At 38.5% G+C, this 15,429-nt stretch overlaps 1 protein-coding gene across 6 annotated transcripts in view; it reads right to left on the bottom strand.

The window, feature by feature from the left end:
• Positions 1 to 10,904: 10,904 nt before the first annotated feature.
• LOC108704484 (ankyrin repeat domain-containing protein 17) overlaps positions 10,905 to 15,429 on the bottom strand; it is a 91,361-nt gene continuing 86,836 nt past the window's right edge. For all 6 annotated transcript variants that reach the window (XM_041579703.1, XM_041579704.1, XM_041579707.1 and 3 more), the window contains 3 exons: positions 15,179 to 15,360; positions 13,420 to 13,581; positions 10,905 to 11,538 (listed from right to left, as the gene is read on the bottom strand). In XM_041579703.1, the coding sequence (XP_041435637.1) occupies positions 11,479 to 11,538; positions 13,420 to 13,581; positions 15,179 to 15,360 (404 nt within the window). In that variant the 3' untranslated portion in view covers positions 10,905 to 11,478. The remainder of the gene's footprint in view (positions 11,539 to 13,419; positions 13,582 to 15,178; positions 15,361 to 15,429) is intronic.

Raw genomic sequence — 15,429 nt, 5'->3', positions numbered from 1 at the left:
AAACTGATCTTCATTTTTTAATTTTAGAGTTTTTTTGAGTTATTTAACTTTTTTTTGGATTTGGAATTTTTTTGGGATTTTGGATTTTTTTTTGGTTTTTATTGTATTTTATATTAAACTAGCAGGATTTTAAACCAAAGAGCAAAGAACAAAGCTATACAATGAGGCACACCTATACAACTTGTTGTGGCTAAATGTTATGCACAGAAAAGAAAATCTAGTTTTTAATTGGTGATGCCACCTTTGTTAACTTTTTGTTCATAATCCCTACATTTAGGAATTTCAGCAGGCATACAGTAGCTAGGGTCCAATTTGAATGAGAGAATGGAACATAAAAATGAGCAGACCTGAATAGAAAGATAGGTCATCAGATGTGGGTCACTGACCCCAGCTCCCCAAAAATTATTATTTAATCATAAACATTGTAGCCTGAGAGAGCAATAATTTTTGGGGAGCTGGTCATCATTTGTGGTGTAGCACAGATGATATTTGCCCACCACGGAATTCCTGAGGTCTCGTGGAAGGAAATTAGCATGCTATCTGCAAGGTTTACAGGAGCAGAGTCTGTCAGACTTTCATACCATCCAAAACCACTACCTATGTTGCATGTAGATGCTGCAGACAAGAAAGTTGTAGAGCAACGTGTCCTGCTTTTAGAAGATCATGGAAAAAACTGACCATATAATGGAATCCTAGATACTAATACTCGATCTGGCTTAATTGAGAGAAAATATGAAGGGGGGCAATTTGCTGTGATTAAACCGGATTACCAAGAGTACTAGGTTTTAGTTGCAGCAATCAATGTTATATTATGGAAAGTATTTTATCGGGTATTTGTCACCCATGGCAGCACATATTTAACCAGTGGTAACAAATCTTACAATGTGCCATCACCCTTAGAAAGACATGTGAATGTAGAGTGTGAATAGATTATCCATTTATATAATTACACAGTGATCTTACCACATTTTAAGTGTGACTTCTCCAGTGTAAACAATCCTAAACTGGCCAGCCATTTGTCATAACAGAGATCTTCATTATGGCATTTCTGGCTACAGCTTCATTTATTATCCATCAGTACTCGTACATTATTCTTTGTCATGACTTGTCTATATCAGTCACATTAATGTTTTAATATCCACATGGTATGGGCCTGTACTCAAATCAGGACCTTGTGGAAGCAAGATTTCTCACCAGTAGAACAAGTATACTTAACAAGGGGGTGCTGAATTGCTGAATTGCTAAAGGTTTGGGCACTATGGATCTCACACAATTAATTTACACCAACAGAATACCAAACATAATTTTTATAGATTATTGCTCTTGACCCTTTCATTTGACCATTTGAGTTTATCCCTTTACACAGTATGTTGTGTGTTGCTCTCTAGCCCTATCAACTTTATTAAACCTCCCTTTCCTATCCTCCCTCTCTCTTGCTCATCTGCTCTCCTTGTCCTTCCCCTAAGGGTTTAATTCACAACTTACTCTAGTATGTATACTCTGGTGTTTGTTTTTCAAAGTGACATTAACTTTTGGCAGTGTACTGGATTTAAAAAAACTCATCATGTATAGTTTTGTCTTATCTTCTAAAACAGATCCATTGTTAAAGGAGAAGGAAACAAAAAACGATACTACCTTAAATGTGTTTTTTATCAGGCCCCCTCCTGAAACGCAATGCTAAAAACTCAGAATTTATAACTGCTTCTGTGCACCGTCCTTCCGAAGTTTCAACCCTTTCCACAGTTCGACGCCGCCATTTTAAAATAGGCACGTCGCTTCCGCCCTGCGTATAGTATAGACCTCAGTCAGACAGTCCCGATTCTTGGCTGCAGCTCCCCTCTTCAGCTCCTGTGCTCGCTCGCTCACTGATAGACTGTAAATTTAAACCAGAGCGAGCGCAGGAGCTTTAAAGCTTCCTCTAGTTTCCTGGCAACGGGGAAGCTGCATGTCTATTGAAGTTCAGATTAATGAGGCGGGGGCAGAGAGGTCAGCGATGGCGCACGGCTGTGTCACGTGACTGCATCTTCATCGCTGCACAAGGAAGATAAAACACTCTCGTGCGCATGCGCAGGGCACTGATAGCAGCTATTGCGCATGCGTGTGCCCCAATCATACAGAATTCTTACTGAAACAAAGGTAATCTTTCTCATACATGTCTATGCTTTTTCAAAAATCCTTTGCAGCAAAAAGATTTAGGTGAAAACCAATGAGGGAATGCTTGCTGGTAACTATATATACTATACATTGTCAACGCTTACAGCTTGAGTTATTTTTTGGCTTTCCTTCTCGTTTAACAATACTGTTCTTCAAGTTATTAAAGGGGGACTTCACAAAAACAAACTTAAGCTTTTTGAAAAGTAAACATAATGTCAAGCAACTTTGCAATATACATCATTTAAAATATGCAGACTCTTCATGATTTTTACTGGTTTCTGACAGTCCCCTAAGCCTAGCGCCCTGCTCTCCTGCTGATCTGTCTGACTACTTTGCTGAGCTGGCTGACTACCATTACTTTGTATCAGCAGACATCTGTCCTCAGCCTGTATCCTCCAAATCCCACAATTAACTGCACACGTGATTTCAATAAGGAATGGAACATCATAGTGCAATGCATTGTGGGTTATGTAGTTCCTGCATGCTGTCTGTAAACTGTGGAGAAGTTGTTACAATTTGTAACATCAGTGTTTAGTCCCTCCTTCCCTGCCAGGATTTCAAATGATGCAGAAAGAGAACTGTTAAACAGCTGGATTGCAGCATAGAAAATGGCATTTATTCATACTTTTTGAAGAAACAGGTAACTGTGATGGGTATATTGGGGGTTTCTGTGTGGGCCTCTTTATCAAATTTTGGTTTGGAAGCTTGAGTTCCCCTTTAATAAATAGAAAAAATAACAGGGGACCCAACACAGAACCCTGCAACATACAGTAACACTAAATTGATATCATTCCTGGACCCATTTTTCTAGGCTGTTTTCATGGATCTACAATGCCTGCAGATAAATGCCCTCTCTACTTGAATTACAAATAGTCACGTGCCTTTTTTTAAATATGCTTATTAGCCGAGGACCATTAGAAATTGAGTGGTTGCTGGGTCAGCAGGAATGTCTACCTTCATTGCCTTCTTAAAATATGTGTCCAAAAGGACTGGTTTTGAAAACATCTTCCTTAGTGATGGGCGAATAAATTCGCGTGGCACTAATTCGCGGTAAATCTCCCGCGAAAATTCACAGGTGAAAATTCGCCAGGTTCAATTTCAGATTTTCACCTTTTTTTTGTGAAAACAATTGAATTGCTTGTTTTTTTCGTAAAAACGTTCGAATTGCCCGATTTTTTTCTTGAAAACTTTCGAATTTCACGATTTTTCCGTGAACTTTCTGATTTCCCCTTTTTCTTGTGGGAAATTCACAAATTTTTCGGCAAAGCAAAACTGGAGAAATCCGCCCATCGCTAATCTTCATACAGTTTATTAGGGTTGGGCAATAATTGGGAAAGGACCAAACAATTTGTTTCCCAGGTCTTGCTCACAACACTGGATACATTAGAACATGTGTACTATTCAGCTTTTGAGAAATATTTCCCACTTTCTTTTTCTCACTTGGGATTTTAATTGAGAAGGGTTTGACATCTGTTAAGTTTCAAATATGTTTAAATCAAATCTAAGGGGCCGATTCACTAAGCTCGAGTGAAGGATTCGAATGAAAAAAATTCGAATTTCGAAGTATTTTTTTGGTACTTCGACCATCGAATTGGTTAAATTCGTTCGAATACGAACGAAATCGAACGAAAAATCGTTCGACTATTCGACCATTCGATAGTCGAAGTACTTTCCCTTTAAAAAAAACTTCGACCCCCTACTTCGGCAGGTAAAACCTACCGAAGTCAATGTTAGCCTATGGGGAAGGTCCCCATAGGTTTGCTAACCTTTTTTTGATCGAAGGATTTTCCTTCGATCGTTGGATTAAAATCCTTCGAATCGTTTGGTTCGAAGGATTTAATCGTTCGATCGAACGAAAAATCGTTCGATCGATCGAACGAACGTTTAGCGCTAAATCCTTCGACTTCGATATTCGAAGTCGAAGGATTTCAATTCGAGGGTCGAATTTCGAAGTATTTTTTACTTCGAAATTCGACCCTTAGTGAATCTGCCCCTAAGTGTACTGATCTGCACCAAAGCCCTGGAAACTACACAACCCTTGTCAAATATGTCATAATGTAAAAACTAAAAACAAATTCAGTTACCAGAGACCACTTAAGGTAAAGGATAATTCAACACAAGTCAGAGCCCTGAACAAAGGAATCACAGAAGTGGGATACAAAAATTTTGCACCAATGTGATAGTTTTTTTTTTTTAATTACTCATCCTCCATTGGTAAAAAATTGTGTACATTTTATAGTTGCACCAGCATTCTGTGTATGTAACAAAGCTAACAAAAATAGTCAATATTTATTCATCAAATGTCATAACTTCCTAATGATGCCTAATAAATACAAATGAAGAAACTGTTCCCTGAGTAAGGTTTACTTCTATACTTTTGCATTTCACTATATGAGAAAACAGCTAGAACTCAAGACAATTTACCCAGTAAGCAATTTCGGCATCTGGTTGCTAGGGTCCAAATTATCCTAGCAACTATGCATTGATTTGAATGAGAGACCTGAATATGAATAAGAGTCATAGTAGCAATAACAATACATTTTTAGTCTTACAGAATATTTGTTTTTAGATGGGAGCCATTGACCCCATTTGAAAGCTGGAAGAGTCAGAAGAATGCAGTAAATACATGAAAAAAAAAATAAGACCAATTGAAAAGTTGCTTAGAATTGGATTTTTTATAATCAGAGCCGTCCAAGCTGGCCGTGCACCTTTGGCAACCTGGCTGGCCCCCGTGTCCCATGTGTATGTGGACGAGCATGCTCAGTGATGTCACAAAGGGTTGGTGGGAGCATCTACCTGGACTCTGGAGTGGAGGAACAAGGGTCCAGACTAAAGGAAGGCAGCCATAGGATACTAAAAGTTAACAAAGGCGATCTGGCCCTTAAGGAGCATAAACCTCCATGATGTGATGCTGTCCAATTATCCTAAATACAACTGTAATCAAGCATATAAAAAAAGTGTCCAGTGTAAATAGTTGACACAGTACAAAAACAGACTCCGAATGGGTTATACCTCAGTATATAATCCCATGTACAAAGACCCCGAATGGGTCAAAGTTCAATGTGTAGTGCCAAATAAGTACTCGATATGGATTGCACAGGAATCATATGAAAGATATAGTGCAGTAAATTTCTTTAAAACACACTTAATACATAGGCTAATTGCAAACAAACAGAATAATCAGAGCATGAATAAACCATTGAATGGGTTTATGCATTTTGCATGGTCCTGCCATGCTTCCTCTGGAGAAAATGGGAAAATGGTCAAGTGAAAAAAGGGATCAATAACAGATGATACAGTCAGGACGACACATCAATAAGAGAATAAAAAAACGTCACAAATATTTATGAAACCATTCAAATAGATTATATAACTAAGGGTAAACACCAACGTTCAAAAAATAGAGGGTAACATAAAAGTTATTGTAACGCTAATTTTGGCTATCCAGACCCAAAGGAGTTAATGTCCAGCAAGTTGTTAGAGCATGGGTTACATGTGACTCAAACACTGCAGGCTAGCTCCGTCGCTAAATGAAGATTTCAGCAATGGTGTAGCGCAACGACAACTCTCAGGCTACTGTGCAAGATAGGAAAAAACGGGCGCCAAGAAGTTCTTGCAATATAACAAAATAACTTTTATTTGTACAAGACAAATGATTCACAGGTTTACTTACAGTGCTACAGAGGCATTGGCAGTGCATAGGCATTTCCGACTCACACAGAGGTAGATGCAGAATATACAGGCACACCTACTCACACAGAGCTTCCAAGGCAGATGCCAGGGACCTGGATCCTCACACAGGGGATCAGGGAAACCACTAGACCTAATCCCAATTAGGCTGTGTCCCTATACTACAGGCCAGTCTTGCCTGAGAGGAGAGTTACCTCCTTGCTTTCCCTCCTAGTTGGAGCCAAGCTGCTCTTGCTATCTGTACTCTCTATCTTACCCTCCTAGAGAGTCTATTACAGATATATCCCTGCCACTTAACAGCCTCATTCACAGGGTTCCTGCTCCCCAACTTAGACACTAGAGGACTCAGTCCCTCTAGGCACATGGCTTTTCTGGGCCCTGCTGTACCCAGACTCCCCTGGGCAGACCCAGCTGCATCAGCATCCAGCAGCCAAAGAGGAAGATCCACCCCTTCTCACTCACTATACCAGAGTGTGACAGGACGTGGTCACAGCTCCTCCTGGCCACTAATATAACTCTGCAGATTACTTTTAGCTACATGGGAATCCACCCAGCAACTAGGGAAATGAGGAAGTGAAAGGAATTAAAGACGTAGGGGCACATTTATACTATACGGGCCCCTACATTATAAAACCAGGGAACTGGTCAGTAGTCTAGATCAGTATTGAGGCCATGAGGAACAAACTTTCCCCTCCACACAGATTTTCCCACACAGAATTCCCCTCAATCAGCCATCCCCCACACTGTTCCCCTCCACACAGCCTTCCCCACACTCTCTCTCATATGTAGCCTTTCCCTACACAAAGTTTAAATCTCAGAAAGCATTTTCCTTACACAGCCTTTCCCTCCTCTCAGCATTCCTCTCTCACATAGCCTTTCCTTCCCCTTGCATAGCTCTTCTCCAGCGCTGTCCTTCCCCACTATAAACCCATAGAAAACCTACATGCTGAAAGAAGAGGGATCACTTGCTTACTTCCTCCGCTGCTGACTTCTGAACTGACTTCCAGTTTACAGCCAGAAGTCCTGAGGAGAGACGTCAGGGGCATGCACGTAGTTTCACAGCTGCAAGGCATGTTGGTCTATCACCCTTTTCAAAATGCATTGCAGAGTATGAAGAAGAGTTTTATTGGTTTGTTTGTTTTTGTTTTGTTTTTCTTCTAAATGTAAGGTAAATAAGTAATATGCAGTAGAACATGGCTATATGGTGCAGTTTTAATTTTTTTTTTGACATTTTAATGTTACTGTTGCTTCAACCTCCCTTGAGGTTGTAGCAGTCTATTCTAACTCCATATACATTAACCATGCAGAAGAGTGCACATTTTTTTAATGATTGTTTTTCAATGCAATTAAAAACAGTTTTAATCCCTTTCTGTTCCCTGGGTCTGAATCTTGAAACATTTTGGGTAGCACTACACGGACGATTTCCGTGCGCTTCTGTCGGATCAAAACGCCTGCGTCAAGTCGGATGCGACGTGAAACAAGTAATACAAAAGTCAGCTGGTGTCGCAGCGTTCGTCCGGCGCGACTGTCGGATGCAGACGCAGAGTTTGCATCCGACAGTCGTGTCGTTTGCCAGTGGGGAAACATGCGCAGCACAAAGTTACCTTTATGAGGAAACTTCAGGCTACTTCAAAAAGCCAAAGCACTGTTGTGTGTATCGATTAGGATTTATCAGAATTTAAATCCTTCAAAGAATTTGGATTTGATGCATACTTCGAATAATCCACACTTTTAGCGCATTTTCACCCTGCATTCAGTTTTAATGTGTATATAATAATTTAAGTGAATAAACCAGTATATGTTTAAATTGTTCATTAATTAGGGCCTCATGGGCCTCCCTGTACCTCTGTAGTTACGCCCCTGGAATAAACGGATAATGTAGACCACTGCCAGAGTCCCAATCTGAGTAAAAAAAGAGAGTTCTCCAAACTTGGTTCTCATACCTAAGTGATTGCCTGCTGTTTTTTATGCATTTCTGAAAGTTATTATTTCTATAAATCATGTCAGTCACATCATGCATACTCCATTTTGGACTGGCCCCCCTGCCTGAGCTGCAAACTCCCCCCCCACTTACCCACTGGTTTTTCCCCCCCAGTATCCTGCCAACCCAGTATCCTGCCATTCTCCAGTGCTCCACGTAGTTCTACCATAACCCACACATGCAGGGCTGCATACGTATCTAATAAAATACCTACATTCCTCATGTACGGGCACCCACTCATCAGTATGCATTTAAAGGGAAAGTAACCGTCCTACAGTGAGAAGCTCCTATTCGCCACCCTCCATGCTTCTGCCCTGAATAGTGTTCTCCTAGGAAAAAAGGCTCCGGGACAGCAAGACTAACCTCTATGCAAAGTAGCGCAGTATCTTCCGCATCCGTTTCTTTATAATTGGAGATCGGAGCTTTCTGGAGCATGCACAGGTGCCACTACTACAGACTAGCTCCAATTTGTATGTACAAAATAATGGTAGTGAATTGCTGTGCACACATTACAAAGCCCTGCTGTGACTGACTGCTAATTAAAGGAGTGGTTGACCTAACATTTAGTATGTTATAGAATGGCAGATTATTTTCAACTTTTCAATTGGTCTTCATAGTTTTTGAACTATTTGCTTTTTTTCTATTGACTCTTTCCAGCTTTCAAAAAGGGGGTCACTGACCTTCAGCATCCAAAAACTATTGGTCTTTGAGGTAATTTTGTTAAATTACTTTTTATTGCTTTTCATTCTATTCATTCCCTCTCCTATTCCAGTTTCTCAATTAAAACACTACCTAGTTGCTAGGGCAATTTGAACCCTAGCAACCAGATACCTGCTGACATTTTTGGAACCCCCTTTTTATGGCATACATGAACATTACTATGGTCATCAAACAAAAGAACCAACATTTGAATGAATAAGAAGGCATGTCATTAACCCCTTGCCTGCCCATTGCTACATTATTTGGCAGTAATACTTTAAAAGAGTTTCTTTGTGCTGCAGAGTCAAAAATGGTGACAGTCCCCTCGACAAAGATTCAATCGGCTGTCATGTTGAATCAACAATGCAATTGTTGATGTATGTAATTTGTACAGGTACGTTACAAAAATATGTCGTGTTCTGGAGTCTTTGTACTATTACGAGGTGTTACGGCACATAATATGCAGTCAGGGGGTTTTGTTTGCAGAAGCAGCATCGGCTGCTGAGAAAATTCATATCCGCGGTTTTCATTTGGGTTCTGTACATGACACATACTTTGGTAAATCTATGCATATTTGACATCAACATGCTTGTCTGCAAATAGGATTATGTATCACACTATTCAGTAGATTCCTGGTGTTCGTATGTAGAACTTTTTTGTATTTTGAAGTAGAAAGACAGTTACCTATTTCCTATTTAGGAGAATGTGTACTTTCCAAAAAATATGGCTTTCTGGGGTAAACTTACTTTTTGTGGCCCAACACAAAATGCTGCAAATGTGTGGATTATGCAGTAGTGTGCATTTAAAAAATGATCGTGCACATGGGGGTATTTATATTTTGAGCCCACATACTTCGGTAAACCCATGCTCATTGGGCATCAAAGTATGCAGCAGACCCCTGGCATTCACATTGAGGGTGTTTTATCTTGGTACCAAATGACCTGTAGAAGATAAGATGCTGCAAATTGAAAGCTTTGAGGGTTTTTTTTCTTCAAATTTCAGAAATATGTAAAAAAATAAATAAAAAAAGGCATTTAGGAAAGCATTGCTTTAGTGGTTTGGAGTAGAATGATATTTCCATATTTTGGATTTGTCAGAATCTATATAAAATATATGGTATCCTGGGTAAACCTAATGAGTGTGCTATATTTGGGCTGAAAAGCAAAAGTATGGCTTTGCAGAAGTGGAATTACACTAAAATTTGAGCATAATTTGAAATCTTAGGTTGTCCTGAAAAAAAAAACAATTGAACTTTTCCTTAAACTAAGACCTCCCCATGAAAAAAACCCTAAAGTAAAAGCACAAAATGTTCAAAAATTTTCTGGCAATATATGTAAAGTGTGAGATTCTTCTGGCAGTGAAAGGGTTAAAACATACATCTGCTTTGAGATGATTTAGTGAACCCTTTTCACTAGTTTGTATGGAAATCTAATTAAAGCCCAAGTTAAAGTTGGCTTTCTCTTCTGCCTCAAAGTTATTAGGTATTGAAGTTTAGTCATACACAAAGATCCATTTGGCAAGGTCACCAAATGAGCATCCATGTCAGATTTGGCCACTTGTGTCCAGGACCAAAATGTTATGACCTGATGGTTGGCCCAGAGGTCAAAATATTGGATCAGCCTGGAGGCTTAATGCAGGCCAGTTGGCAGAGGACTGCATCAACAGGGTAATGTGATCCTCACCCAATAGGATTTTCAAACCTGCCAAAATCAGCCAGATATCTGTCAAGGATAAGCTATCTGAAGGGGTAAAACTGGCAGCTTCATGATACCCATATATGATCAGATTTATTTGAGCCCATGGGCCCGCTCATTTGGTGAACTTGCCAACCAATCATATCATGTATTTGCAAAAGCTGGACGTATACTGTAAGGAACCCTATGCTTCCCACCTGGTTTGTAAGTAGTAATGACCATGTCTTAGAATGTTTATATTTTTGCAAATTCATGTTAAAGGGTGCTTCTGTATTGACACAGAGGCTCTAGAACATAAAACTGAAAAAATTAGGCTGCAATAATTTGCTTTGGTAATTGTTTTATTTAATGCATGCAAAAAGGCACTTGGACTTTTTGCATGCATATTCCATATACTGAATGGCCCAGCCCCCCCATATTGTCCCAAAACAAAGATTTCAAGAATGATATGCCGTCCAATGAGGACTGTAGTAATTTATCATGCTTTAAAAACAACAAAACTCTGATTTTAAAAAAAGGACATATTTAGTGTTGCACAAAGCTTGGGAATTAAAAAAAAAAAAACAATCAAAAAAATTCCAGTGCAATATTACATAAACCTCAAAAATTCAAAGAAACCAATCGGACACAGTATAAGTTGGTCACAAATATGAACATGTGACTGTGAAATTACACAAGTAGAAAAGTTATGCTTATTAATATTTTAATGTATGATGGTAACATACAGATTTCAGAATATGAAGGTACATCTCACATTAATTTAAGTCTACACAGTGTAGAGCTTCTATACGGACATACTGAATTCTCTGCTTAGCCATCTCTGTTATGTAAACAATTGTACATTTATTTGCCATTCTAAAACTTCAGAATCAGTTACATAATTTTGCTAATTTTTCTGTGTTTGCTCAGAAGCAGTTTACAGTACTAAAACCAACCAGCCAAACAGCTTCAAGAAAAAAAAAAGTCAGTAAATGGGAAAAAATATAGAAGGGTGGGTGTGGGTGGCGGGGTTGGAAAAAAAAAAAAAACAGGGAGGGAAGTGGGGTAAGGTTAACTATAGTGAAATTTACGGCGATGGGGACTGGGTGGTCACAACTGTCACAGAAAAAGGTCGGTTAGTAAGGTCTTCTGCAATAAGCCTACACACTTCAGTCAAGCACATCTGTAGGATGATTTGGGAGCATGTCATCTCTTTGCTTCTGTAGGATGAACAGAATTGTATTCCTCCCATGCCACTGAAGGATTGCAATAGACTCTGAATCAACCCATCTGGTTCATGTGCACACTGTTCATGTGAGGAGTCCAGGTTCCAGTCCATACCTGTACACATACACACATTAGTAAACCACATAATGAAGAAGTACAGGTATGGGACCTGTTATCCAGAATGCTCGGGACCTGGGGTTTTCCGGATAACAGATCTTTCCGTAGTTTGGGTCTTCATGCCTTAAGTCTACTAGAAATTCATTTAAACATTAAATAACCCCAATAGGCTGGTTTTGCTTCCAAAAAGGATTCATTATATCTTAGTTGGGATCAAGTACAAGCTACTGTTTTATTGTTACAGAGAAAAAGGAAATCATTTTTAAAAATTTGGATTATTTGGATAAAATGGAGTCTATGGGAGACAGCCATTCCGTAATTCGGAGCTTTCTGGATATCGGGTTTCCGGATAAGGGATCCTATACCTGTACAACTTTTAGCCATTTATTGCACCACCAAAATTAGGATGACATGAATTACTTTACAACAAAAACTATTATATAGTACATTAAAGAGATACTATCATGGGAAAAATGTTTTTTCCAAAACGTAGTTAAAGGAACAGTAACATCAAAAAATGAAATAGTTTTAAAGTAATAAAAATATAATGCAGTGTTGCCCTGCACTGGTAAAACTGTCGTGTTTGCTCCACAAACACTACTATAGTTTATATAAACAAACTGCTGTGTAGCAATGGGGGCAGCCATTCAAAGGAGAAAAGGCTCAGGTTACACAGGAGATAGCAGTAGAACATAATGTTATCTGTTATCCACTATTTACCCTGTGCCATATAGCCTTGTTTCAATTTCCGCAATTGCTACAAAATTTGTCAACAAAAGCCAATTGTTCATGAAGTAAAAAAAAAAAACTAATCATTACTGGTTCCATAGCTTGCATTAAAGCTGGGCTGATGTGGCATTTTTAAGGCTCTCCGTAACACCAAAAAATTAAAATGTTTGAAAGGAATGACAATATAATGTACTGTTGCCTTGCACTGGTAAAACTGGTGAATTTGCCTCAGTAACTCTACTATAGTTTATATAAACAAGCTTCTGTGTAGACATGGGGGCAGCCATTCAAAGCTTAAAAAGGAGAACCATAAGCTCTATAGTATACAATGGGATACTTTAGTCCTTATCTGCTATATCCTGTGCTTGAATGGGCTGCCCCCATGGCTACACAGCAGCTTTGGTGTTACTGTTCCTTCTAAGAGTTCCACAGGCTTCCTTCTATGACAACATACAACATGGTCATGGACTGGATAATAACTGTCCAGTGGCACAAACTATAGAAAGCACCGAATAAATGTTTACATATGATGAACGGAGGATACCACTGAGCTAATACCACATTGGTGTTTATGAAACAAGTAATATGTACAGGGCTCATTCAAGATGGGGTACAAAAAACATAAAAATCTCCGTGCTTTCATTAATTCATAGCAATTGCACAATACTTTTCAATCGTCTGCCCCTTCTCCTATATTGTCACACTTGAAAAGCTAGCATACTTTTCCAGGAACTTTTAGGTATGGTGCTCCAAATGACAGAAAAAGCTTTTAATCTAAAAAAACATTCTGGATAAGAGATCCCATACCTGTACCGGTCTTATAATAATAATAAACTGTATCTCTACAGTCTTTAGTGAGCAATGTCTCATTGTAATTGGTTTGGAAAAACTAAAAAGGATAGAGTTCAAATGTTATGAACAAGTAAAATGTTATAGAAATATCAAAGCTTAATATCATGACTTTCCTGCATATGTATGAAAAATTACTTGAGAAAGCAGGAGTGTATGGCGTGCAAGGGGGTTTATTACTGCTAGTCACATTGTTATAAAAGTCCACACAATATTCAACTATTAAAAAAAGCTTTCTTCTATGGGAAGACAATTCTTATTAGGAGATAAAAATGGAAAAAGAAAAACAAAGATACTTACTGTTGGAGGCCCATTCTCAGTGGAGTTTGAAACCATCTTTATGAGAGAATTCCAAGATGGATCAGCAGCATGAGGTCCATTGAATATAGGAGCTCCAGTACCATCGGACATTGGGGCTACAGGGGGAATCATTGCATTTCCATACATGGAGAAAGGCATTCCCTGTAAAATACATTGTTATATTCATTTATATCCTTAAAGGGGTTCTTCACATTCACATGAACTTTTAGTGATTTTCTGAGACAATTTGCAATCAGTCTTCATTTTTTTATTAATTTATAAATTTTTGAGTTATTTAACTTTTTATTCAACAGTTCTCCAGTTTGCAATTTCAGCAATCTGGTTGCAAGGGCTCACATTACCTTAGCAACCATGCATTGATTTGAATAAGAGACTGGAATATGAATAGGAGAGAGGCCTGAATAGTAAGAGGGGTAATAAAAAGTACCAATAACAATACATTTGTAGCCTTACAGAGCATTTGATTTTTAGATGGGGGCAGTGACCCCCCATTTGAAAGCTGGAAAGGGTCAGAAAAAGACAAACAATTAAAAAATTATAAAAAAAATGAAAAAAATGAAGACCAATTGAAAATTGCTTAGAATTAGCCATTTTATAACATACTAAAAGTCAACGTGAACCACCCCTTTCAATAAAGCCCTTTTGGTTATACTTTAAGCATTTTTAGAATGTGACTTTAGTTCTATTTTTTACATTTTGCCTTGTTTACAGCAAGAAATAAAAAACCGAGAAATAATACTTATATCAAAACGTATATTCAGCACAAGCCCTACAGATTTAACTTATTTTTAAAAAGAGGATATGCTGTCTCTAAGTTTACGCCTAGAATAAATCACTAGCTGAACTCACTTGACTGAACTCTTACTTTACCGACTTTGGGTTGGTTTTTTGTATACTTAAGAGTGCAAGATCACATGCACGCTTTAAATCAACTCAGATATCAGATATCATAGCTAACCAGTGGAAAACAAAACTCGCTAGCTGGTTTTTGGATTTTGAACATGTTACTGGTCCAACTTTGCAGAAGGGATAGAAGAAAGCGCAAAGCCAAACCAAAGTAATAATTGCTTTGGCACTGTACTCGCATCAAGAAACCAATAGTTAGCTTTTACTGCTAGTGACAATGTGACTGGTTGCTACTGGTTACAAGGCTAAAATTTGCTAGAGCTTCAGCATGACAGTTTAAGCCTCAGACACTTGTATTAAACAGCACATCCTAAAGGCGTTGTTCATCTTTAAATTAACTTTTAGTATGATGTAGAGAGTGAGACAATTTGCAACTGGTTTTAATTTTTTTTTTGTGGCTTTTGAGTTATTTAGCTTTTTTTCAGCAGCACTCCACTATTTCAGTTATCTGGTTGCTAGGGTCCAAATAATCCTAGCAACCATGCATTGATTTCAATAAAAGACTGGGATATGATTAGGAGATGGCCTGAATAGAAAGAGTAATAAAAAGTAGCAGTAACAGTACATTTGTAGCCTTTCAGAGCATTTATTGTTTAAATTGGGTCAGTGACCCCCATTAGAAAGCTGGAGAGAGTTATAAAAAGGCAATTAATTGAAAAACTATAAAAAATAATGCAGACCCATCGAAACATTGCTTAGAATTCACGATTCTACAATATAGTAAAGGTTAACTTGAAGGTGAACCACCTTTAAAATAGCTAATTTAGTTGACTGTACAATGCACATATTCACAGAAGTATCTACAATGCCACTAAGAAAAAGGTAACTTTACCCCAACTTTTGGAAATTCCATGTAGCCAGCAGGTAGATGCTGATGGAATGCTCCAGAAGCAGGTACAATGCCAGAGTTGTCGCGCTCCATTCCTTGATGCTGAGAAAAGACTCCAGGATCAGACATGGGTCTGTGCATCATGTGATTTCCCATCCCCGTGTGGCACCAGTCAGACACTTTATCTACAAATAAAATGATATCCTGGTTAGTTCAGCAGAGCTTGCAATTAGAAACGATAAAGCCACGCGTTC

This window comes from Xenopus laevis, chromosome 1S (assembly GCF_017654675.1).
Source record: "Xenopus laevis strain J_2021 chromosome 1S, Xenopus_laevis_v10.1, whole genome shotgun sequence".
In the NCBI taxonomy this organism is placed as follows: domain Eukaryota; kingdom Metazoa; phylum Chordata; class Amphibia; order Anura; family Pipidae; genus Xenopus; species Xenopus laevis.
Note: the sequence above shows the minus strand (reverse complement) of the source record. Positions and strands in the feature narration are given on the sequence as shown.